Raw genomic sequence first — 23949 nt, 5'->3', positions numbered from 1 at the left:
TGTTAGCCAGGATGGTCTCGATCTCCTGACCTTGTGATCCACCCGTCTCGGCCTCCCAAAGTGTTGGGATTACAAGCTTGAGCCACTGGCCCGGCCAAAATCTTACGAGGAGAAGAAAAATGAATTGCGGATAAAAAACATGCAGAAATTTAGGTGTATGCAAGCAAGAAGCATAGAAAAAGCAAGATAAATAGAAATTTAAAACATAGTAAATTGGCCGGGCACAGTAGCTTACGCCTGTAATCCCAGCACTTTCAGAGGCCAAGATGGGCAGATCTCTTGAGGTCAGGAGTTCGAGACCAGCCTGGCCAACATGGTAAAACCCAACCTTTACTAAAAATACAAAAATCAACTAGGCGTGGTGCCTCCGGCCTGTAGTCCCAGCTACTCAAGAGGTTGAGGCAAGAAAATCACTTGAACCCAGGAGGCAGAGGTTGCAGTGAGCCAAGATCACACCACTGCACTCCAGCCTAGGCAAGAGAGCAAGACTCTGTCTCTAACTACTAAAAACAAAACAAAAAACCTGGTAAATCAAGTCCAAATATATCAAGAATCAAATAAACATAAATAGGTTAAACCTGACAGATTTTTAAAATCCAAACTATATGCTGCTTACCAGAGGCACACCTAAGTTTAAGGACACAGAGTGTTTAAAAGTAAAAAACTGAAGAAAGAAACACCAGATAAGTACCAACCAGAAGAAAGTTGGTATGGTTGCATTAATGTGTGCTAAAATAGGCTTGAAGATATAAAACTTTCTTACAGATAAGGAGTAACTACATAATGACAAAAAGTTCAGTTCAGTCAAAAGTTTAACAATTCTAAAAGTATCTGCAAATAATAAAATAGCCTCCAAATATGTAACACAAAAATGGAAACAACCACACAAAGAATGTATAAATCCACTGTCTTAGTGGGTGATTTCCACATACTTCTATTAATTATTAATACACTAAACAGATTTTTAAAACGCAAAAGGATAAAAAGGATTTGAACAAGGAGATAAGTTTATTTATTTATAATATATAGGACTGTGCACTCAATAATTAGACAAAACACCTCAAGCATACATGATATATTTATAAAAATCTGTCATATCCTACATCATAAACAAGAGAACAAACTGCAGAGACATGGTATCACACAGCCACATTCTTTGTCCACACTGCAATTAAGTTGAAAGCCAGTAACAAAAAGATATAGAAGAAACCCCCATGTATTTCAAAATTTAAGAGTCAAAGAAGAAATCTTAATGGAAGTAAATTATTAAGTATTAGAACTGAATGATAATGAAAAAGTTGTATGTCCAAATAAGTAGAGAGCAATGCAAATCAGTGTTTGAAGGGAAATTTACTGGCTTAAATAATTATAGTTGGTGTGTACCTGTAGTCCCAGCTCCCTGGGAGGCTGAGGCAGGAGGATTCCTAGAGCGCAGGAGTTTGAGACCAGTCTGGGCAACATAGCGAGATCCCATCTCTAAGAATAAATAAATAAATAAATAAATAAATAAAAACATATTTGAAAAGAAGACAGGCTGGAAATTAATGTGCTAAATGTCTGGCTTTAGACATTATAAAAGCAACAGTATCATAAATCTAAATAAAGGATAAAGAAATAATAAAGAAGACATGGGTAAATAAGGAAGAGAAAAGCAGACATAGAAAATATAAATACACCCAAAATGACAAAAATAATCCTGTTAACTTTATTCCAATAAAATTGAAAGCTTACATAAAATGGACCAAACTCATACAAACTATAACTTATGTAAAATTGACTCAAGAAGGTGAAGAAAGTCTGAATAGTCGTATAAGCATTAAAATAAGTGATACAGTAGTTGAAAGTCTTAAAGAAAACGTAAGGCCTAGAATTATGGGTAAGTTCTAATCTTTCAAGAGGTAGATAATTTTAATATATTTTAAAAAACTCTTCTGGAGTGTGGAAAAAGAGATACTTTTCCTCAAGTTATTCTGTATGGCTAGTTTTATCTTAATAATAGAACCAGTTAAGGAAAGTATTAAAAGGGAAAATTACAGACTGGCTTTGTTTATGAACATAAATGCAAAACTTTGAATCAAAATAAAAGCCAGTCAACTCTAGCAACATCTAAAAGAAATAGTACACCATGAGCAAGTTTATTCAAGGAATGTAAGAGGGGTTTAACGTTAGTAAACCTATAAATATCTTTCGCCATATTAATATAATAGATTAAAGAAAAAACCATATTCTTCGTCATGGTACACGCAGAAAAAGAATTTGATAAAATTCTGCACTCATTCATGATGATAACTCTCAGCTCATTAGGAAGAGGAGACTCTCCTAACCTGTAAAAGGGTATCTGCTAAAAACCTACTAGAGCTATCAGTCTAAATAAGGAAACATTGAAAGCATTCTCTTTAACATTAAGAACCAAGTAAGGATGCCCACTAATATTCCTTCTATCCAGTATTTTACTAGAGATTAGAACCAACATAGTAAGATAAGAAAAATTATAAGCATAAAGATCATCACTTCTTGGCCTTTTGGTTGAGATCAAGTGTAAGCATAAGCATCAAAAAAGAGGAAACAAAACTGTGTAATTGCAGATAATATATTGTCTACATAGAAAATAAAATAATTACAGATACATTTTAGAAATAGTTATTTTAGCATAAGATTAATATTAAAAAGTTAATTGCTTTCAAAATTGCTTGCCAGAAGTGATAGAAAACAATTTTTTGATTGTAGCAAAATGTAAATAGCATATAATTTACCATTTGAACTATTTTAAGTTCAGTGGCATTCAGTACAGTCACATTATTTTACAGCCATCACCACCAATAAAAATGTTTTTAAAAATGTCACTAATAATAGCATAAAAGCTGTGTCACCTAGGAATACATTTAGAAAAGAAAGGAAGTTTTATAAGACTACATTGAAAGACATAGATATTAGAGATTAATGAAAATTTAAATAAATAAATGAAAATTTAAATAATTAAATTTAAATAAATATACCACGTACATGCATAGGAAGACTCAATATCATCAAAGTTTCCATTTTCATCACATTAATCTCTGTATTCAATACATTTCCAACCAAAATCTCAATAAGTTGTCATTGAATTTGGTAAGCCTGTTCTAAAATGATAATAGAAAGGCAAAGAGCCAAAAATAGTGAGAACCTACTGAAAAAGAAAAATAAGGTGGAGGAGCACCTTATTAATATAAAGGTCTGATACTTAAGACAGTGTGGTATTGGCAAATGTGTAAACAGATTGACCAGTGGAAGAGAATAGAAAGTTAGAAACAATCACACAGGAAGATGGAACTTTGATTTACGACAGAGATGGCATTGTAGATCAGAGGAAAGCGAGAGATTTCTCAATAAATGCTTCTGGGGTTGTTGGTTATCCCCACAGAGAAAGATGAAATTAGATCCCTGCCTCACACCATGTATAAAATCAATGTCAGATAAAAAACTTCCATAATGAAATAAAATAATAAGATAAAGGAGACCATCATTAAGAACTTATGGTATGGAGCAAAAGTAAAAACAAAAGCAAAAGTCATATAAGTCAATAAGAAAAAGATAGCCCAATAGAAAAATGATACCAGGAAAGAGGTAACATGTTCAACATCATTATTAATCAGGTACATGAAGACTACAATGGGAATTATTAAGACACTTGACAATACTAAGTGTTGAAGAGGCTATAGATCAACAAGAATTTTCTTTCTTTTTAAAACTTGAGATAGAGTCTCACTCTGTTACCCATGCTGGAGTTTAGTGGTGCAATCATGACTCACTGCCACCTTGACCTCCCAGGGCTTAAGCAATCCTCACACCAGTCTCCTTAGTAACTGGGACTATAGGCCCATGTCCCCACACCCATCTAATTTTTTGTAGAGAAGAGATCTCACTTTGCTGCCTGGTCTGGTCTCAAACTTCTGTGCTGAAGTGGTCCTCCTGCCTCAGCCTCCCAAAGTGCTGGGATTACAGGTGTGAGCCACCGTTCCCGGCCCAGGGATGTTTTTCTTTTGTTTGTCGGAGTGTAAAAAAGTACCACTTTGGGGCCGGGTGTGGTGGCTCACACTTGTAATCCCAGCACTTTGGGAGGCCAAGGCGGACCGATCACAAGGTCGGAAGATTGAGACCATCCTGGCTAACACTGTGAAATCCCATCTCTACTAAAAATATAAAAAAATTAGCTGGGCATGGTGGCGGGCACCTGTAGTCCCAGCTACTTGGGAGACTGAGGCGGGAGAATGTTGTGAACCCAGGAGGCAGAGCTTGCAGCGAGCCGAAATCACACCTGCACTCCAGCTTGGGCGACAGAGCAAGACTCTGTCTCAAAAAAACAAAACGAAACAAAACAAAACAAAAAACCACTTTGGTATTACTACATAAACTTGAAAATTTACATACTTTGTGACCCAACAATTCCTCTCCTGGGCATATACAAGAGGAGCTCTTCTACATGTGTGCCAGCAGATGTATGCAAGAGTGTTTATGGCTGCATTGTTTATAATGGCAATATGCTTGCAATAACCACAATAGCCATTGATAGGGGAACAGAAAAATAAGTTGTGGTGTATTTACAAAATGGAATGCCAGACAGCAAGGAAAATGAATGATTTTCAGCTATATTTAGCTAGGATAAATCTTGGAAGAGTAGTGTTGAATAACAGAGCAAGTCCCAGGAAATATCTATAGTAGGATACCATTTTTGTAGATCTCAAAAACAAGCAAAGTTTTCTGGTATTTTGTTTGTATATGCATATACACACAAATATATTTGATAAAACTTTTTGTTTTTTAAAAAAAGAATGATTGATAAGGGGAGATTAGGAATGGGGAGGAACAAGCACATAGGTTAGTGCATATTGTTGATAATGTAATTCCTAAGTTGGGTATTAAGCTCACAGGTGTTCATTACAATATGCTTATAACTATATATACAGCTATTATAAATATTTTGTATGTACTAAATAATATAGTAAACACGAAAAAGTTACAGATTTAGAAAGTCAGTTGTATATGCAGAATGATCACTGTTATATTAGCATTAATTTTAAAAAGACAGAAAGGAAATAGGTTATGTTATTTCTACTTTTCTGAGTTTAAAAATTTTTTTCAAAGAGGTGACTTTTACAATCAGGGAAAATGTGAATTTTTATTTTATTTTATTTTTAGAGACGGGTTCTCTTTCTGTCACACAGGCTGGAGTGCAGTGGCATGATCATAGTTCACTGTAACCTTGAACTCCTGGGCTTAAGCGATCTTCCTGCTTCAGCCTCCCAAGTAACTGGGACTATAAGCATGAGCCACCATGCTCAGCTGAATCTTGATTTTAAGTATTTTTTTTTTGCCAGAATTTCAATGCTTAAATAATAGAATGCTCTGATATTACAGTTGAAAGAAGAAAATTTAAATCTGAAAGGGAAATCAGCCGTTTGAAAATATAAGGTTATTGTTATTTTTCTCATTATACTCCATTTTGCTTTTATCCCCGTTTCCCTTTTGAGCTTTCTGTTATAGGTGATTTGACAGTGGATGCCACAGACTGTTGACAAGTATAGTTACATAACAAGAAAAACAAATAAGAATTATAATGAGTTTCAAAGATATATTTTTTATTCAGTAAGATTAGCAAATTCTAGGATTGGTTATTCCCCATTACATGTAATGAAAATTCTTCTTTGTGAAACATTCATTATAAGCAAAAACACATTAATAAATAATGCATGTGGAAGTTTGGTAATAGGAAGAGTTTCTAGGTTATGGGAACCATTTATTTTTGTGATCATTTGAAGATGGCTTATTTCTCCTATATTATTAAAGATCCCTAGGGTTCAGTAAAGTATCTGTTGACGTGAGATTTCTGTCATTATCCTATTTTTTTTTCAGGGCTTTTTTTCCTAAATGAGTAAAAACTTCTCTCCGTTTTAGCAGGATCGTGCTATCTAAACAAGCATCATTCAGGAATAGCCAAAACACAAAAAGAGGGAGAAGATGCTTCTTTGTATAGTAAACGATACAACCAAAGTATGGTTACAGCAGAACTTCAGCGGCTAGCTGAGAAGCAGGCAGCGAGACAGTATTCTCCATCCAGCCACATCAACCTCCTCACCCAACAGGTACGGATGGTCTGGGGTGCCCAAGAGCTCTTTGGACCTAAGGATAGAATTAGTGACAGGGTACTTTGTCTTTCCCTGTCTTTACTATTCCCATATACTGATGCTTCTTGAATGAGTATTATTAATAGCTGGTTTCAAGCTAAAGGATCAAGTGTTTCCTCTTCAAATTTAAAGAAAATAACTTTCTGTTACAGGCATTGTGAAGTAAGTCTGCTACTGGATATAATGTACCTATTTCACGGATAAACAGACTTGAATGTTCGTCTGTAAATATAATTTTAAAGGATCTTTAAAAATAAGTTCTTTTCTTTGGTAAAATTTTCCATTGAGTTCTAGTCTTATAAATCTTTTTACCATAATTTTATAACATAACCCTTAAAAATTTTTTTTTTCTGTACTGCCTTTTATTTCATGATCTCAAGATGTTTTATGGGGTAACTGATTAATTTCATATTTTATTATACCCTTATCCAATATAATATCATTCTCCCCATTTTACAGATGGAAGGACCTGAGGCTGAAAGAAGTTATGTGATCAAGGTCATTCAACAAGCTGGGTGGATAGAAATAAATAACAGGATATTGTCCTTATGCTATATAGATACTAACAATCTTACAACACAGTGAAGGTAGATGGCACTTTGAAGAGCTTTGTGAGTTCTCTTTGTCCTTCTTCCTGGTTATCCCTGTGGTGTTTAATTGAAGGAAAAGCCATATCTCTTATTCCTTAATGCTAAATGGCATCAAAGTCCTCCAAAGGAATTATCGTAATTTAACTCCACAGTTATATTTTGCTAGTTGTTGATGTGCCAAATTCCTTAATTGGTAGTAACTCTGTAGTGATAATCAAGTCTTGAAAAAAGTGAAGCTGAAAATTACTTTAAGTACATGCTAAAAGTAAGCAACACACTGCTCCCTGGTGGTACCCTGCTTCTCTGTATAAAATTTAGGACTAAAACTAAAGCTAAGCGTCTCATGGACTTAGTTTTGCTTCAGCCTCATCCCAGCATGTGAAGCAGTAATTATTGTCTTTCTCAAATCCTTAGTTGTTTGAAGGGAGTAAAGAAGGCCTAATGTGAAATAGGAAGCAAAGAACGCTACAAGAATAATGTTGATTCTTGGAGGGAGTTGGATAGTTAGATTTTAGTGACAGAATGATGGGAAGAGGGAATGGGATACCGAGATACGATGGGAAGGAATTTTCCAATTAAGTGGCTATGAGACGGGAAAGGCCAGCACTCTGCTACACTTTTATCATTGGATCACTAACTAGATTATATGTTTCCAGTTTATAAATGGACAGCTAGGAGCACTAAGACATTCAGATTTTGTGATTGTAGTAAAAAAAAAAAAAAAAAAATAGTGCTTACCTATTTCTAGCTCCTATCGTTTGCTAGACTGCAAAGCCTACAAAGTGAAAAGATCCTAATCTTGTGGGAATCCAAGGTGACTGTATCCTGATTGGGAAGTCATCCCCCTTCAGTTCATTTTTTTCGTCTATGAAGAACTTCAGTGCCAGTGAGTTAAAAGTCCAATAGACTGTGGTTTGTAGGGATATGAACTTGCCATTAGATGTCAGTGTTAACTTTTAGAGTCTTGGTAGTAGGGTGGTCAGTGCTTGGTACAGTACTGAGGGAGGTGCTGTAGGATGTAATAAGCAGGATGGAGTAGTGGAGAAAGAGCTGGATTAGCCATCCACAGACTTGCCACTGACTCCTGTGTGTTCTTGAGCAGTTCACTCCATTGTTATTTTGACACTGACTGCTATATGATCTTTGACAGTTCATGCCACTGTTCTGCCACTGATTAGCTGTGTGATCTTGGATAGTTCACTCAACTCTTCTGACACTGACTGGCTGTGTAATCTTGGACAGTTCACTCTACTCTTCTCCTGACACTGACAAGCTGTATGATCTTGGGCAATTCACTCCACTGTTCTGCCACTGACTAGCTGTGTGATCTTGAGCAGTTCACTCAACTTCTCTTAACCTCAGGGTCTTCATTGATTGATGAGGAAAATACAGCAGGGTCATGAGAATATTAAGCAAAACCTGTAAATGCAATGTATATGGAAATTATTGTTATTTCAGCCATAAAAGGCTTTCAGTAGTAAATGGCTTCTAATTTGGTTAGAAACAAGTTTTTGGATGAGGTGTACTTTTTAGCAGTTTTTCAAAAATTATTGTGGGTACATAGTAGGTATGTATATTTATGGGGTGCATACGATTTTTTTTATTTCAGTAGGTTTTTTGGGGGGAATCGGTGGTGTTTGGTTACATGGATAAACTCTTTAGTGGTGATTTCCAAGATTTTGGTGCACCTATCACCCAAGTAGTGTACACTGTAACCAATGTGGAGTCTTTTATTCCTCACCCTCCTCCCACCCTTCCCCTCAAGTTCCCAAAGTCCATTATATAATTCTTGTGCCTTTGTGTCCTCATAGCTTAGCTCCTACTTATAAGTGAGAACATATGATGTTTGGTTTTCCATTCCTGAGTTACTTTACTTAGAATAATGGTCTCCAGCCCCCTCCAGGTTGCTGTGAATACCATTATTTTGTTCCTTTTTATGAATGAGTAGTATTCCTTGGTGTATGTATATACACACCACATTTTCTTTATCTACTCATTGATTGATAGACATTTGGGCTGGTTCCATATTTTTGCAATTGTAAATTGTGTTGCTATAAATATGCATGTGCAAGTATCTTTTTCATATAATGACTTCTTTTCCTCTGGGTGGATACCAGTAGTGGAATTACTGGATCAAATGGTAGATCTACTTTTAGTTCTTTAAGGAATCTCCATACTGTTTTCCATAATGGTTGTACTAGTTGACATTCCCACCAACAGTGTAAAAGTGTTCCCATTTCACCACTTCCATGTCAGCATCTATTATTTTTTGATTTTTTAATTATGGCCATTCTTGCAGGAGTAAGGTAGTATTACATTGTGATTTTGATTTGCATTTCCCTGATAATTAGTGATGTTGAACATTTTTTCATATATTTGTTGGACATTTGTGTATCTTCTTTTGAGAATTGTCTATTCATGTCCTTAGCCTTTTTGATGGGATTGTTTTTTTCTTGCTGATTTTTTTTTTTAGTTCCTTGTAGATTCTGGCTATTAGTCCTTTGTCAGATGCATAGTTTGTGAAGATTTTCTCCCACTGTGTGGATTGTCTGTTTACTCTGCTGATTATTTCTTTTGCCTTCAGAAACTTTTTAGTTTAATTAAATTCTATCTATTTATCTTTGTTTTTGTTGCATTTGCTTTTGGGTTCTTGGCTATGAGGTCTTTGCCTAAGCCAATGTCTAGAAGGGTTTTTCTGATGTTATCTTCTGGAATTTTTATGGTTTCAGGTCTTAGATTTAAGTCTTTCATCTATCTTGAGTTGATTTTCGTATAAGGTGAGAGATGAGGATCCAGTTTCATTCTTCTACATGTGGCTTGCCAGTTATCCTAGCACCATTTGTTGAATGGGGTGTCCTTTCCTCAGGTTATGTTTTTGTTTGCTTTGTCAAAGATCAGTTGGCTATTAAGTATTTGACTTTATTTCTGGGTTCTCTATTCTGTTCTATTGGTCTATGTGCCTGTTTTTATGCAAGTACCATGCTGTTTTGGTAACTATATCCTTGTAGTATAGTTTGAATTTGGGTAATGTGATGCCTCTAGATTTGTTCTTTTTGCTTGGTCGTATTTTGGCTTTGCAGGCTCTTTTTTGGTTCCGTATGAATTTCAGAATTGTTTTTTCTAGTTCTGTGAAGGATGATGATGGTATTAAATTGCTGAATTTGTAGATTGCTTTTGGCAGTGTGGTCATTTTCACAATATTGATTCTACCCATCCATGAGCATGGGATGTGTTTCCATTTGTTTGTGTTATCTATGATTTCTTTCAGCAGTGTTTTGTAGTTTTCCTTGTAGAGGTCTTTCATGTCTTTGGTTAGGTATATTCCTAAGTATTTTATTTTATTTTTTGCAGCTGTTGTAAAAGGTGTTAAATTCTCGATTTGATTCTTAGCTTGGTGGCTGTTGGTGTATAGCAGTGCTACTGATTTGTGTACATTGATTTTGTATCCTGAAACCTTACTGAATTTATTAGATCTAGGAGCTTTTTCGATGAGCCTTTATGGTTTTCTAGGTATTTGCAAACAGCAACATTGGCAAACAGCAACAGTTTGACTTCTTCTTTAATGATTTGAACGCCCTTTATTTCTCTTGTCTGATTGCTTTGGCTAGGACTTCTAGAACTATGTTGAATAGAAGTGGTGAATGGGCATTCTTGTCTTGTTCCAGTTTTCAAGGGGAATATATTCAACTTTTCCACATTCGGTATAGTGTTGGCTGTGGGTTTGTCATATATGGCTTTTATTACCCTAAGGTAATGTCCATTTTATGCCGATTTTGCTGAGGGTTTTAATCATGATGGGATGCTGGATTTTGTTGGATGCTTTTTCTGTGTCTATTGAGATGACCGTGTGATTTTTGTCTTTGATTCTGTTTATGTAGTATATCACATTTATTGACTTGTGTATGTTAAACCATGCCTGCATCCCTGGTATGAAACCCACTTGATTATGGTGGATTATCTTTTTGATATTCTGTTGGATTAGGTTAGTGGCAGAAACCTCAATTACTTGTGCACCAACCTAGAATTTTGTTTGGAATTTTTGCATCTGTATTCATCAAACAGATTGGTCTGTAGTTTTCTTTTTTTGTTAATGTCCTTTCCTGATTTTGGTATTAGAGTGTTACTGGCTTTATAGAATTATTTAGGGAGGATTCTCTTTTTCTCTGTCTTTTGGAATAGTTTCAATAAGATTCGTCTCAATTCTTCTTGAATGCCTGATGGAATTCAGCTGTGAATCCATCTGGTCCTGGGCTTTTTTTTATTGGCAATTTTTAAATTACCATTTCAATCTTGCTGCTTGTTATTATCTGTTCAGAGTTTCTATTTCTTCCTGGTTTAGTCTAGAAGGGTTGTATATTTCCAGGAATTTATCCATCTCCTCTAGGTTTTGTAGTTTGTGCACATAAAGGTGTTCATAGTATCCTTGAGTGATCTTTTGTATTTCTGTGGTATTGGTTGTACTATCTCTTGTTTCATTTCTAATTGAGTTTATTTGGATCTTCTGTCTTCTTTTCTTGGTTAATCTTGCTAGTGGTCTATCTTTTTTTTTTTTCTTCCAAAGAACCAGATTTTTGTTTCATTTATCTTTTGTATTGGGTTTTTTTGTTTCAATTTTATTTAGTTATGCTTTGATCTTTGTTATTTGTTTTCTTCTGCTGGATTTTGGTTTGGTTTGTTCTTGTTACTCTAGTTCTCTGAGATGTGACCTTAGATTGTCTATTTGAGCTGTTTCAGGCTTTTTGATGTAGGCATTTAATGCTATGAACTTTACTCTTAGCACCACTTTTGCTGTGTCCCAGAGATTTTGATAGGTTGTGTCACTGTTATGATTCAGCTCAAGGAATTTTTACATTTCCATATTGATTTCATTGTTGACCCAATGACCATTCAGGAGCAGATTATTTAATTTCCGTGCACTTGCATGGTGTTGAGGGTTCCTTTTGGAGTTGATTTCCAATTTTATTCCACTGTGGTGTGAGAGAGTACTTGATGTAATTTTGATTGTCTTAAATTTGTTGAGACTCATTTTGTGGCCTATCTTATGGTCTATCTTGGGGAATATTTCATGTGCTGATGAATCGAATGTGTATTCTGCAGTTACTGGGTAGAATGTTCTGTAAATATCTGTTAACTCCGTTTGTTCTAGGGTATGGTTTATGTCCATTGTCTCTTTGTTGACTTTCTGTGTTGATGACCTGCCTAGTGCTGTCAGTGGAGTATTGAAGTTTCCCACTATTACTGTGTTGTTGTCTATCTCGTTTCTTAGGTTTGGTAGTGTAGGGTCCAGCCCCACAGGGTCAGTGTGTGCAGAGATGAGAGATTGTAGGAATAAAGACACAAGACAAAGAGATAAAACAACTGGGCCCGGGGGACCACTACCACCAAGACGCGGAGACCAGTAGTGGCGCTGAATGCCAGGCTGCAGTGATACTTATTGGATACAAGACAAAGGGGCAGAGTAAGGAGTGTGAGTCATCTCCAATGATTGGCAAGGTCCCATGAGTCATGTGTCCACTGGACAGGGGGCCCTTCCCTGTTTGTCAGCCGAGGTGGAGAGACAGAGAGAGAGAGAGAGGACACAGCCTATGCCATTATTTCTGCATATCAGAGACTTCTAGCACTTTCACTAATTTGTTACTGTTATCCAAAAGGCAGAACCAGGTGTACAGGATGGAACATGAAGGCGGACTAGGAGCGTGACCGCTGAAGCACAGCGTCACAGGGAGACGGTTAGGCCTCTGGATAACTGCTGGCGGGCCTGACGGGCCTGACTGATGTCAGGCTCTCCACAAGAGGTGGAGGAGTAGAGTCTTCTCTAAACTCCCCTGGGGAAAGGGAGACTCCTGTTCCCGGTCTGCTAAGTAGCGGGTGCTTTTCCTTGGCACTGATGCTACTGCTAGACGTAGGTCCGCTTGGTAACGGGCGTCTTCCCAGACGCTGGCGTTACGTCTAGACCAAGGAGCCCTCTGGTGGCCCTGCCCAGGCATAACAGAAGGCTCACACACTTGTCTTCTGGTCACTTCTCACTATGTCTCCTCAGCTGCTCTCTCTGTATGGCCTGGTTTTTCCTAGGTTATAACTGTAGAGCAAGGATTATTATAATATTGGAATAAAGAGTAATTGCTACAGACTAATGATTAGTGATATTCATATATAATCATATCTATTATCTATATCTAGTATAACTATTCTTATTTTATGTATTTTATTATACTGGAACAGCTTGTGCCCTCAATCTCTTGCCTCGGCACCTGGGTGGCTTGCCGCTCATATAGTAGTAATTGTTTTATGAATTTGAGAGCTCCAGTGTTAAGTGCATATATATTTAGGATTGTCATATTTTCCTATTGGACTAGTCCTTTTATCGTTATATAATGTCCCTCTTTGTCTTTTTATTGCTTTGGATCTTTAAAGTTTGTTTTGTCTGATATAAGAATATAAGAATAGCTACTTCTGCTCACTTTTGGTGTCCGTTTGTGTGGAATATCTTTTTTCACTCCCTTACCTTAAGTTTATGTGAGTTTATGTGTTAGGTGAGTTTCTTGAACTTATATGTTAGTTGAGTTTCTTAAAGACAGCAAATTTTGCATCTTTTAAGGGGAACATTTAGGCCATTTACATTCAACATTATTACTGAGATGTGAGGCACTATTCTGTTCATCATGCTAGTTGTTGCCTGAATACCTGATGATTTTTGCATTGTGTTATTGTTTCATAGGCCCTGTAGGATTTATGCTTTATGGAGGTTCTATTTTGGTGTATTTTGAGGTTTTGTTTCAAGATATAGAACTTTCTTTAGCAGTTTGTGTGGTGCTGCCTTGGTAGTAGCTAATTCTCTCAGCATTTGTTTGTTTGTCTGTAAAAGACTTTATCCTTCCTTCATTTATGAAGCTTAGTTTCACTGGATATAAGATTCTTGGCTTATAATTGTTTTGTTTAAGGAGGCTAAACATAGGACCCCACTACCTTCTAGCTTTTAGGGTTTCTGCTGAGAAATCTGGTGTTAATCTAACAGGTTTTCCTTTATAGGTTACCTGATGCTTTTGCCTCATAGCTCTTAAGAGTCTTTCCTTTGTCTTGACTTTAGATAACCTGATGACTATGTGTCTAAGTGATGATCTTTTTGTGATGAATTTCCCAGGTGTTCTTTGAGCTTCTCCTATTTGGATGTCTAGATATTTGGCAAGGCCAGGGAAGTTCTCCTCAATTATTCCCCCAAATAAGTTTTCCAGACTTGGATTTCTCTTCTTCCTTGGGAACACCAGTTATTCTTAGGTTTGGTCGTTTAACATAATCCCAGACTTCTTGGAGGCTTTGTTCATTTTTGGGGATTCCTTTTTCTTTGTCTTTGTTAGACTGGGTTAATCAAAAGCCTTGTCTTCGAGCTCTGAAGTTCTTTCTCCTACTTTTTTGATTCTATTATTGAAACTTTCCAGTGTATTTTGCATCTCTTTAAGTGTGTCTTTTATTTCCAGAAGTTATGATTGTTTTTTATCGATGGTCTCTATTTCCCTGGAGATTTTTTTGTCCATATCCTGTATTATTATTGTTATTATTATTTAGTTTCTTTAAATTGGTTTCCACCTTTCCCTGGTGCCTCCTTAAGTAGCTAAATAATCAACATTTTGAGTTCTTTTTCTGGCAATTTAGAAATTTCTTCTTCGAATCCATTGCTAGTGAGCTAGTATGATCTTTTGGGAGTGTTAAAGAACCTTGTCTTGTCATATTACCAGAATTGTTTTTCCAGTTCCTTCTCATCTTGGTAGTCTGTATCAGAGGATCTGGGTTCAAGGGCTGCTGTTCAGATTCTTTTGTCCCACTGTTTGGTTCTTTGATATGGTATTCTCCTTCTTCTCCTAGGGATGGGGCTTCCTGAGAGCCAAACTGCAGTGATTATTATTGCCCTTCTGGGTCTAGCGCCCCAACAGAGCTGCTGGGCTCTGGGTTGGTACTGGCAAGTTGCTGTGAAGAGTCCTGTGATGTGATCCATCTTCAGGTCTCTCAGCCATGGATACCAGCACCTAATCTGGTGGAGGTAGCAGGGGAGTGAACTCTGTGGACTCTGTGAGGATCCTTCGTTGTAGTTTTGTTTCGTGAGCTGGTTTTCTTGAATGCTGGTTGTGCTAGTGGTTTTGTGGCCTCCAGCCAGAAGGTGGCGCTTTCAAGAGAGCATCAGCTGATAGAAGCTTGCCCTGAGGTCGCCTGGATAAGTATTCAAGTTTCTCAGGTGCTGGGCGGGGCCATAGAGCTCCCAAGATATTGTGTCTTTTGTCTTTAGCTACCAGGATGGGTAGAGAAAGACCATCAGGTTGGGGCAGAGTTAGGCGTGCCTGAACTCAGACTCTCCTTGGACAGGGCTTGCTGTGGCTGCTGTGGGGGATAGGGGTATGGTTCTCAGGCCCATGGAGTTACTTTCCCAGGGGGATTATGGCTGCCCCTGCTGCGTCATACAGGTCACCAGGGAAGCAGGGGAAAGCCAGCAGTGGCAGACCTCACCCATTTCCCATGCAGCCAACAAGGCCAATCTCCTGGGGTGCATAAGATATTTTGATACAGGCATATAGTGTGTGTTGATCATATCAGGGTAAAGGTATCCATCACCTCAAGCATTTATCCTTTCTTTGTATTACGGACAATCCAGTTATACGCTTAGTTACTTTAAAATGTACAATAAATTATTGTTGACTGTAGTCACCCTGTTGTGCTATCAAATACTAGATCTTATTCATGCTAACTATATTTTTGTACCCATTAACCATCCCCACTTCCCTCCACCCTCTGTACTTTATTGTTGCAAAGCTCAATTATAGGTTCAACTCTTTCCCTTCAGAGGAAGTGATTCCTTAATTTGGAATTTGGAAAATTCTGTCATTGACTATTCTTTTTCTGGTAAATAACTAATAGCATGTTATAATGGTTTAGTATAGATTCTGGTATATTTGTTTACCAACAGTTTCCCTTTTTCTCTAGTTATGTTTAAAACGAAATTTACTTTAGCTTCTTACTCACTGAGTCAAGTGATACAATGTCTGTAGCTTTCTAGAAAGAGGTGGATTTCCAGTCAGAAAGTGGTGAGAGTTCTGCTCTTCTCTCTGGAGTTAGGGCCTGAAAACTTACACTTAGCTGTTACCAGAAACAAGTTTGTGTCCAGTAATCACTTTAAATGTTTTTTATTTCCTCTTACCTGTTTTCAGATTCTCGATTCCTGTTTTCTGTTTGTGCTTTCTTTTCTTTGTTTTCCTTTTTCTAATAGGTTTAATTAGTATTTTCTCCCCTTTTAAAAATAAGATTTATTCTGGATATGTTTATTCATTCTGTTTTATTGTTTTCTAATTCATTATTTTCTTGCTTTATCTTTACTTATTCCTTCTTTCTGCTTTCCTTAGCTTTGTTCTACTATTTTGGTATTTCTCCCCACCTTGAGTTAGATGCTTAACTTATTTTCATTCATTCTTGGTATTTTTTTTCACTATATAAAAGCTATGAATTTTTCTCTGAGCATTGCTTTCATTATATTACGTAAATTCTGATATATCTTTAATTGGCTTTCTGGGCAAGGAGTTAAGAGATATTCTACTAACTAAGCAAAGTTGAATTTAAATTACTTGTCCTATTTTGGAAGATGAGTATAGACAATTGAAGTTGTTGGGTATTTCTGAAAAATCATTATATTTGGCCTATAATTTCAACTGCTTAGCCTATTAAAACTTTTAGTGGCATTTCCTGCAAAACTTTTTATTTCATTGTGTTTGTGTGTGCATGTGTATATGTAAGTATTTAAAAAACATTTTGCTAGGCTCTTAAGAGTCTTCCAGGCTTTGGTACTAAGCCATGGAAATGATATAACACATAGTCCTCAGTATGAAATAACTCATTATCTTGTAATGGTAGCAGCTACATAAACAGATGATAATAATATCATGGAATATGCATGACAGAGATAGTCTGAGGGAATAACAACCACTAAAAGAGGCCCCAAACCCAGCTTGTGGGTGGGAGTGGGGAGAAAGCTGAACTAGCCTTCTTGGAAGAGATTATATCTAAACTGAATCTTAAAGGTAGGCAGGTAGATGGCAGAAAGGGAGAAACAGTTTACAGAATAAAAACTTGCTTGTGCGTATGTAGGCAAATGAGAGATAGGCTAAGGATGTCACAGGATGGAGAGTCAGCAGAGACTAGCTAGGAATGAAGTTGGGTGAGAAGGCAAGGGCTGGTTCATGGAGAGCTTTCATGCCCTGTGAAGGAACTTTTCCTTTGTTTCATAGATGATGGAGATCCTCTGAGACCTAATTGCTTTGCCTTTTAGCTGGACCACTCAGGTAGCTTGAAGAGGATGGATTTGGAGGATGAGGCAGTGTCACTCCTTTTTCCTCCATGCTCGCTGGTGAAGATAATGAGGAACATTGAACTAGCCAAAGGTAAAGAAGCAAAGTATTGTGACAAGCCAAAAATTTGATGATAAAATGTAGAGGGACTCAGAATTTACATTAGAGGTTAGATTCTTAAGAAATCTGTATGGCAAAAACAAAAGCTCATATCCTGTATAGTTACTACTACTCCTGCTGTGATTTAACTTTGTTTATAGCCTAAGACACATAAAAATATCAAACTCTCACTGCCACATGAGCAGTGGCCACTTCTAAAAATCTTGAAAGCACAGGTATACTTGAAATATAAAGAGATAAATGTTCTCAGCTACAACCATTCAACAAATAACTTACAAATCTGAGCAGAGAGCAGGTCAAATTTAATTCTTTCCCTTGGCCCAAGAGAAGCTGGTTATCTTTTGGAGATGAGATCTTTTGGAAATCTATGTGTATGTCCCTGAAGGCAGGGTTTTCTAGAAACATCTTGCACCTGGGCTGGGGGCAGGAGAAGTGCTGTGGTGGCCAACAGGGTGCTGAGCTTCCCTGTGAAGTCTCAGTATCTCTGCCTGACTCCATGCTGGAAGGGAGTGTAGTGCTCTGAAGAGCTGTAGCCCTTTGTGGTTATTGCCATTAGTGAACAGAAGAATGTGGTGAATTAGCCCAGCTTTGTGGTGAGAAGTGGGAGGCAGGGAATCAGAGGGAGCGCTGGCCCTCTCCATGCAGGCAAGTGTGAGATTGCAGGACCCAGCTATCATTAGGAGCAACTCCAGCTCTTCCAGCCTGGGAGTTTAATCAAAGGGATAACAGCAGACCACCCAGACGGGGGCTCCAGTGTGAACGAATGTGCTGTGTCAGTCTCTGCTCCCCAGCCAGCCAGTGCCCGGGATGTGGCCAGGCCTCCTGGAAATGTGCTGACAGATACAGAGAGGGGAGGAGATACTTTTTGCTCTTCACATTTTTCATTTGGATGGAGAGTGGGGGAAAAAAAATCCATTCCATTTCTTTCATTTTTCTTGCTCCTTACCCTGAGACTTCCTTGCCTGGTCTTAGAGAAAGAGAGATGCAGAGGTACATAATGCTTGGTTCACAGCAGTTAAACTCTTTCAGTCTCTCTTTACAAAGGAAATCGTTATCATTTCTTCTGCTTCAGCAGCTACCACTGTAAGGGTCCACAATGGACCTTGAGTGAATCTCAATTTCAGAAATTCCAAATGAAGAGAAACGTAGCTAAATCTTTGAAATGGTTACAAAAGTTCTCTAGGATTGAGGCAGACGGCACCCAGTTTATCACAAGCTTCACCAATTGGCACTGGAAACTCTTTCTGCCTCCTTAGTTTATCTAGACACATTTGAACTTAGGTACATTTGTGCTCGGATTTTGTGGTCGTTTGCTAACTCTAGTTCCTTTAGTTTCATATTCTTTCTTAGTAGAAAAAGTCGTTGTTCTTTTTACCATATACAATATTCTTTCCCATTTCTAGAAGCAGAAAAAGGTAAATTTCTAAAGGCATAAACTTTTGAGTCAGCAAGACCTTGGACAAGTTGTTTAACCTCCCTGTGCCTTGATTTCCTCATCTGTAAAATGGGGTAGTTTTGGTATCAAGACCAATTCTTCTCTTGGCTACTTGTGCCTCTGTGTTCCAGGACCCGGCTCTAGTTGATCTGATCTAATTTACTAGCTTTTCTAGGTCTCAAGTCTTAAAGCTCTCATTTTCTTTAGTTCCTGGCCTACTGCATGATCTCTTGTTTTAAAATAGCCTTTGTTTTACTCTGCCACCCCTTCAAACTCATCTTCCTTGTATTGCCAAACTTCTTTTAAAATAACACCCCCTTGTTGGCTCTAGTCTCCCTCCTGCCCCTCCACCCCCGCACACTTGCTCTTGCAGTCTGACTTCATCTCTTACATTTGTCCATCTCTCTCTCAAAGGCCACTCATGACCTCAGAATTGCCAACTTCAGTCACTGTTTTTGCTCTTCTTCCTTTAGCGTGTGGCTATTATTAACTGCTTCTTAGGTGAAAATTTCCCTTAGCTTTTCTAACCCTTCAGTAATTCCTCTGAGAGATCATTCCTTCCTCCTGCTCTCCCTGAAAACTAGATTCCATTTTCAACATGTTTTTCAGAGCCACTGGCATATAGACCTTAGGTATATAAAGTTGATCATAGCAGAGTGGCTCTGGTTGAAGAAGGTGGAGTGGCCCCTGGGCATCTGCTTCTCCCTGGTCTTTTCGGATCCTCCAGCATATCTCTGAATTCTAGACTGCAATCCTCAGAACTTTTTTTTCCATAGTTTCCCCTGGAGTAAAGTTCCTTTTCCTATGATTTCATCCTGGTACTTCTCTGTAGATTTCTCCCAAATATATATCTTTAGTTTGAGCCTCCTTGCTGAGAGTCAGGTCCAAATTTCCACCTGTGAGACATTTCCACCTAACTATATTGCACAACATTCAAAATACTTGATGTATTTTGAGCATATTTTGAAAATACTCAGAAAAGTCTTAAACATATTTAAAACTTATTTGCCTCTTTTTGTTCTGCTCTATATTAGTGACATTGCAATTCTTGGAATTCTAGAATCCCAGGGAATTTAGGAATGGAGCCATTGGTTTATCGGTGCCTCTCTTCACTTCTTCATTCTATGTCCAGGCAGTTGTCAAGATTCTACAGTGTCTCTGATACCTATCCTGTTTTTCACATTTCCATTTACTGTCCTGCTTAAGACCTTTATTATCTCTCGGATGGACAGCTGCAATTACCTTTTCACTGGTTTCTTGGCCAGTCTCTTCCTGTTCACCCTAGTCTTTGCTTTGCTTTGAAAGATTCTTTTTTTGTTTTTTTTTTTTTTTTGAGGTGGAGTCTCACTCTGTTGCCCAGGCTGGATTCCTGTGGCACACAATCTCAGCTCACTACAATCTCTGCCTCCCAGGTTCAAGTGATTCTTCTACCTCAGCCTCCCAAGTAGCTGGAGTTACAGATGCCTGCCACCTTGCTGGGCTCATTTTTGTATTTTTAGTAGAGATGGGGTTTCACCATCTTGGCCAAAGTGGTTTCAAACTCCTGACCTCAAGTGATCCATCCACTTCGGCCTTTCAAAGTGCTGGGAATTCAGGTGTGAGCCACCGTGCCCGGCCATAATGGATTCTTTCATAAATCACAGGTCTCATCATGGTACTCTTCTGCTTAAGAATCTCAAGGGCCTTTCAGTTGTCTATAATGGGAAGCCCAGGCTATTAAATGTGATTCAAAGCCTTTATTTAGAATCTGGCTCCAGGCTACTTTTCCAGCCTGTCTCCCTCCTATCACACATGTTTTAGTGCAGCTCAACTAGAATTTCTGTTAGTCTCCATGCCTTATGCTATCTCCTCATGGAAAATGTTCCCCAGTCGCCATGTCTAATCTGGGCATCTGTCCAGGCTCAGTGTAGATGCCACTTCACTCATATGCACACTATTTCACTCATCACACTAGATATGTCAAGATAGCTGTCTCTTTTAACAGACAGTGAACATCTTGAGGGCAGTGTCCTTTGCTGCCTCAACACCTGACTCATTGATAGCACTCCAAAACTGTGCTGATTCAACTGGACTACAAGGTAATTCATTGAGAATTGGATCATGTCCATTTTTTCACCAGTTTTTCCCCAGCTTACTAGATATTAGTAGTATGCACTCAATATGTATTTTTTAAATAAATATGTAAATGAAGAACCCTCTGCTGCCTTAGCCAGAAGTCATCTTTCTATTCTCTGTGCTCCTTAAGTCCTTCATTACTTTTTATAACAGATCTATTGTTCTTTCCTGTTTTGCACTGAACTACATGATGCAGTTCTTTCTTTTTTTTTTTTTTTTTTTTTGAGGCAGAGTCTCGCTCTGTCGCCCGGACTGGAGTGCAGTGGCCGGATCTCAGCTCACTGCAAGCTCCGCCTCCTGGGTTTACGCCATTCTACTGCCTCAGCCTCCCGAGTAGCTGGGACTAGGCGCCCGCCACCTCGCCCGGCTAGTTTTTGTATTTTTAGTAGAGACGGGGTTTCACCGTGATAGTCAGGATGGTCTTGATCTCCTGACCTCGTGATCCGCCCGTCTCGGCCTCCCAAAGTGCTGGGATTACAGGCTTGAGCCACCATGCCCAGCCGATGCAGTTCTTTCTAACGCATCACCTAGCGCAAGGCCTTGCACTTGGCAGTCATCATGTGCTTGCTAAATTGAAAATTTCTTTTTTACATTTTGTAGGTTTTTATATTTTCTTTAAAAACAATTGATGGCTGGATGCAGTGGCTCACTCCTATAATCCCAGCACTTTGGGAGACCAAGGTGGGTGGATCGCTTGAGCTCGGGAGTTCTAGGCCAGCCTGGGGAGCATGGCAAAACCCAACTCCACAAAAAAAAAAAAGACAAAAATTAGCCAGGTGCGGTGGCGCGTGCCTGTAGTCCCGGCTACTCTGGAGGCTGAAGTGGGAGGGTTGATTGAGCCCAAGAGGTCAAAACTGCAGTGCGCCATAACTACACCACTGCACTCCAGCTTCGGCTACAAAGTAAGGCCCTGCATCAAAATTTTTTCATTGATACGACCATACCTGCCCTTCATAATTAAGCAGTTGACATTAATCAGATGCTTACTTTGTACTAGGCACTGTGCCTAGGACTTTATATGCATTATCTCTTTAACCCTAATGAGGTGTAGGTACTTACTTTTTACCAATTAAAATGAAGGAATAGAAGCTGGTAGGGTAAGTGACTCTGCTAATGTCACACCAATGGCAGGCTACTGTGCTAAGACTCAAACTCAGCTCTATCTGACTCTATGTTCTTTACGTCAGTGTTTTTCTGCTTCTTTCGGTGTGAATAAGGACTCAAACCTCTCATTAGGTGAGAGTGACTGAACTTCACCCTGTGAGCATGTTGTTCCCTGATGTTGCTACAGAGTTGTAGCCAAGCCTATATTTGTTCCTGCTCAGAGAAACGAGGAGTTAAACTTTCTGTTTTCTTGATTTGAAATGCTTCTCCAGTTCTTGAAGCAGCTTGCAAAACATGTGGCTCTGTTGAGAATTATCAGTTATTTGTTGGGCAAACTCCTCATCAGATTATTTTATGGTATAGTCAACTGATTCTTTGAGCAGGCAAAACTCAGCCTTGTTAATCACTAGAGATGCAATAAGAATAGATCTACTTATGATGGCAGCAGCAACTCCCCTGTCAACACACAAAATCTACATGTATAAATTGGAAACGGTACGAAGAGATGTGGCCATTTTGTCAGGTTTCCCAGGAATGTCTCTGGCAAATCTTGATCTGGAACTCTGTCTGGATTTTGGAACACTAAATGTCTATATGTATACATATATTATGGAAATGATGGCGCTCAACAGAAAGAGAAGATATGCCAAGAGAATTTAGTGCTGAGGTATTGGAACTGCAGAGATTTCCTGCTTTTCCTGACACTCTTTAAACTATGATCAACATGTAACCCTTCTCTTGAGCCTGGTGATTGGAGTGTGAATTTCTTGAGGTTTATTTTATCAGCATCCAGGAGTTGAAGAAGGAATTGAATTGTTGCTAGTGATTTAATAAATGCTCGTGAAGTGCTTTTGGGGACTGTTCAAAATATAACTGTTTAAGAATAGTTCTTTTCATTTTTCTGATTGAATATATTCTCTAATATTTCTCCATTGGTGAAAATCTTGTAATTGGTGCAGATCTGGCACTTTTGGTTTTCCTCTTCTTTTACCTTGAGTGAAACAGATCTTGGTCCACTGATATTTCCTATTCCAGGATTACCTTTTACTCTAGCAAAACAGATGAAAACAAGTCAGGAGCGACTAGCCACAGCATTTTCCTGTTCCAGATCATTCAGAGCCCCGTGGCTGCAGGAATCAAAGCTATGGCATGTTCAGTTGATCCAGTCATGTTCTTTTTTTCTTATTTTTTAAAATTTTTACATAGAGATGAGGTCTCACTATGTTGCCCAGGCTGGTCTCGAACTCATGGGCTCAAGTGATCCTCCTGCCTTGGCCTCCCAAAGTGCTGGCTTATAGGTGTGCATCACCATGCCAAGCTGATCCAGATTTTGATATATCTATATATATCAGGATATATATAAAGAATGTTATATATATTTTATATATATATTAAAGAATATACATATATATTCTTTATATATGAACACCACAGAGAACATTATTTTCAAATGACAGTGAGGTAGTTTTGAGGATAATATGAATGCACATTTAGACAAATTTATCCTTTTATCAGTAGAAGTGATTCTTAACCTTTTTGGATTCGGAAATCCTTTGGAGAATTGAATTAAAGCTTTATTCCTCCTCTTGAAAAAAATGTACATTCAAACTTACAAATTTGCATTAATTTCTAAGGGTTCAAACACCCTCACCCTCAATCAGGCTCTGTCTTGATGCCCCATGAACTTACGGTCTCTAAGTTAATATCTCCTGAAAATGTTTAGGTAGTATATAACCATTAATATCAACAATTTGGCCCAAACTCCAAATCCATGAGTATCTTTGTTTTATACATTCTCTATGTATTTCAGTGATAGCCCCACATTAGGCTATAATCTCCATGAAGGCAAGGATTTGGGGGTTATTCATATATCACGGTGTTACATATTTTGGGGGGTACATGTGATATTTAGATACATGTATACAATGTGTAATGATCAAGTCAGGGCAATTGGGATATCCGTTGCTTCAAAGATTTATCTTTTCTTTGTGTTGGGAACATTAACAAGTCTTCCCTTGTGACTATTTTGACATATACAATAAATTGTTAACTGCAATTTTCCCACTGTACTTTCAAATACAAATATCTCTTTTCCCTCC

At 38.1% G+C, this 23949-nt stretch overlaps 1 protein-coding gene across 3 annotated transcripts in view; it reads left to right on the top strand.

Annotated features, from left to right (window-relative positions):
- The window catches only part of TTLL5 (tubulin tyrosine ligase-like family member 5), a 306711-nt gene that overhangs the window by 122971 nt on the left and 159791 nt on the right, over positions 1–23949 (top strand). For 2 of the 3 annotated variants that reach the window (XM_011949527.1, XM_011949526.1), the window contains one exon: positions 5935–6119. In XM_011949527.1, coding sequence (XP_011804917.1) covers positions 5935–6119 — 185 coding nt within the window. Of the gene's footprint in view, positions 1–5931; positions 6120–23949 lie in introns of all 3 variants that reach the window. The other variant, XM_011949528.1, reaches the window with a different exon arrangement.

The sequence above is a fragment of the Colobus angolensis genome, unplaced genomic scaffold, assembly GCF_000951035.1.
Source record: "Colobus angolensis palliatus isolate OR3802 unplaced genomic scaffold, Cang.pa_1.0 Scaffold3, whole genome shotgun sequence".
Lineage (NCBI taxonomy): Eukaryota > Metazoa > Chordata > Mammalia > Primates > Cercopithecidae > Colobus > Colobus angolensis.
This window is presented reverse-complemented; position numbering and strand designations above follow the sequence as displayed.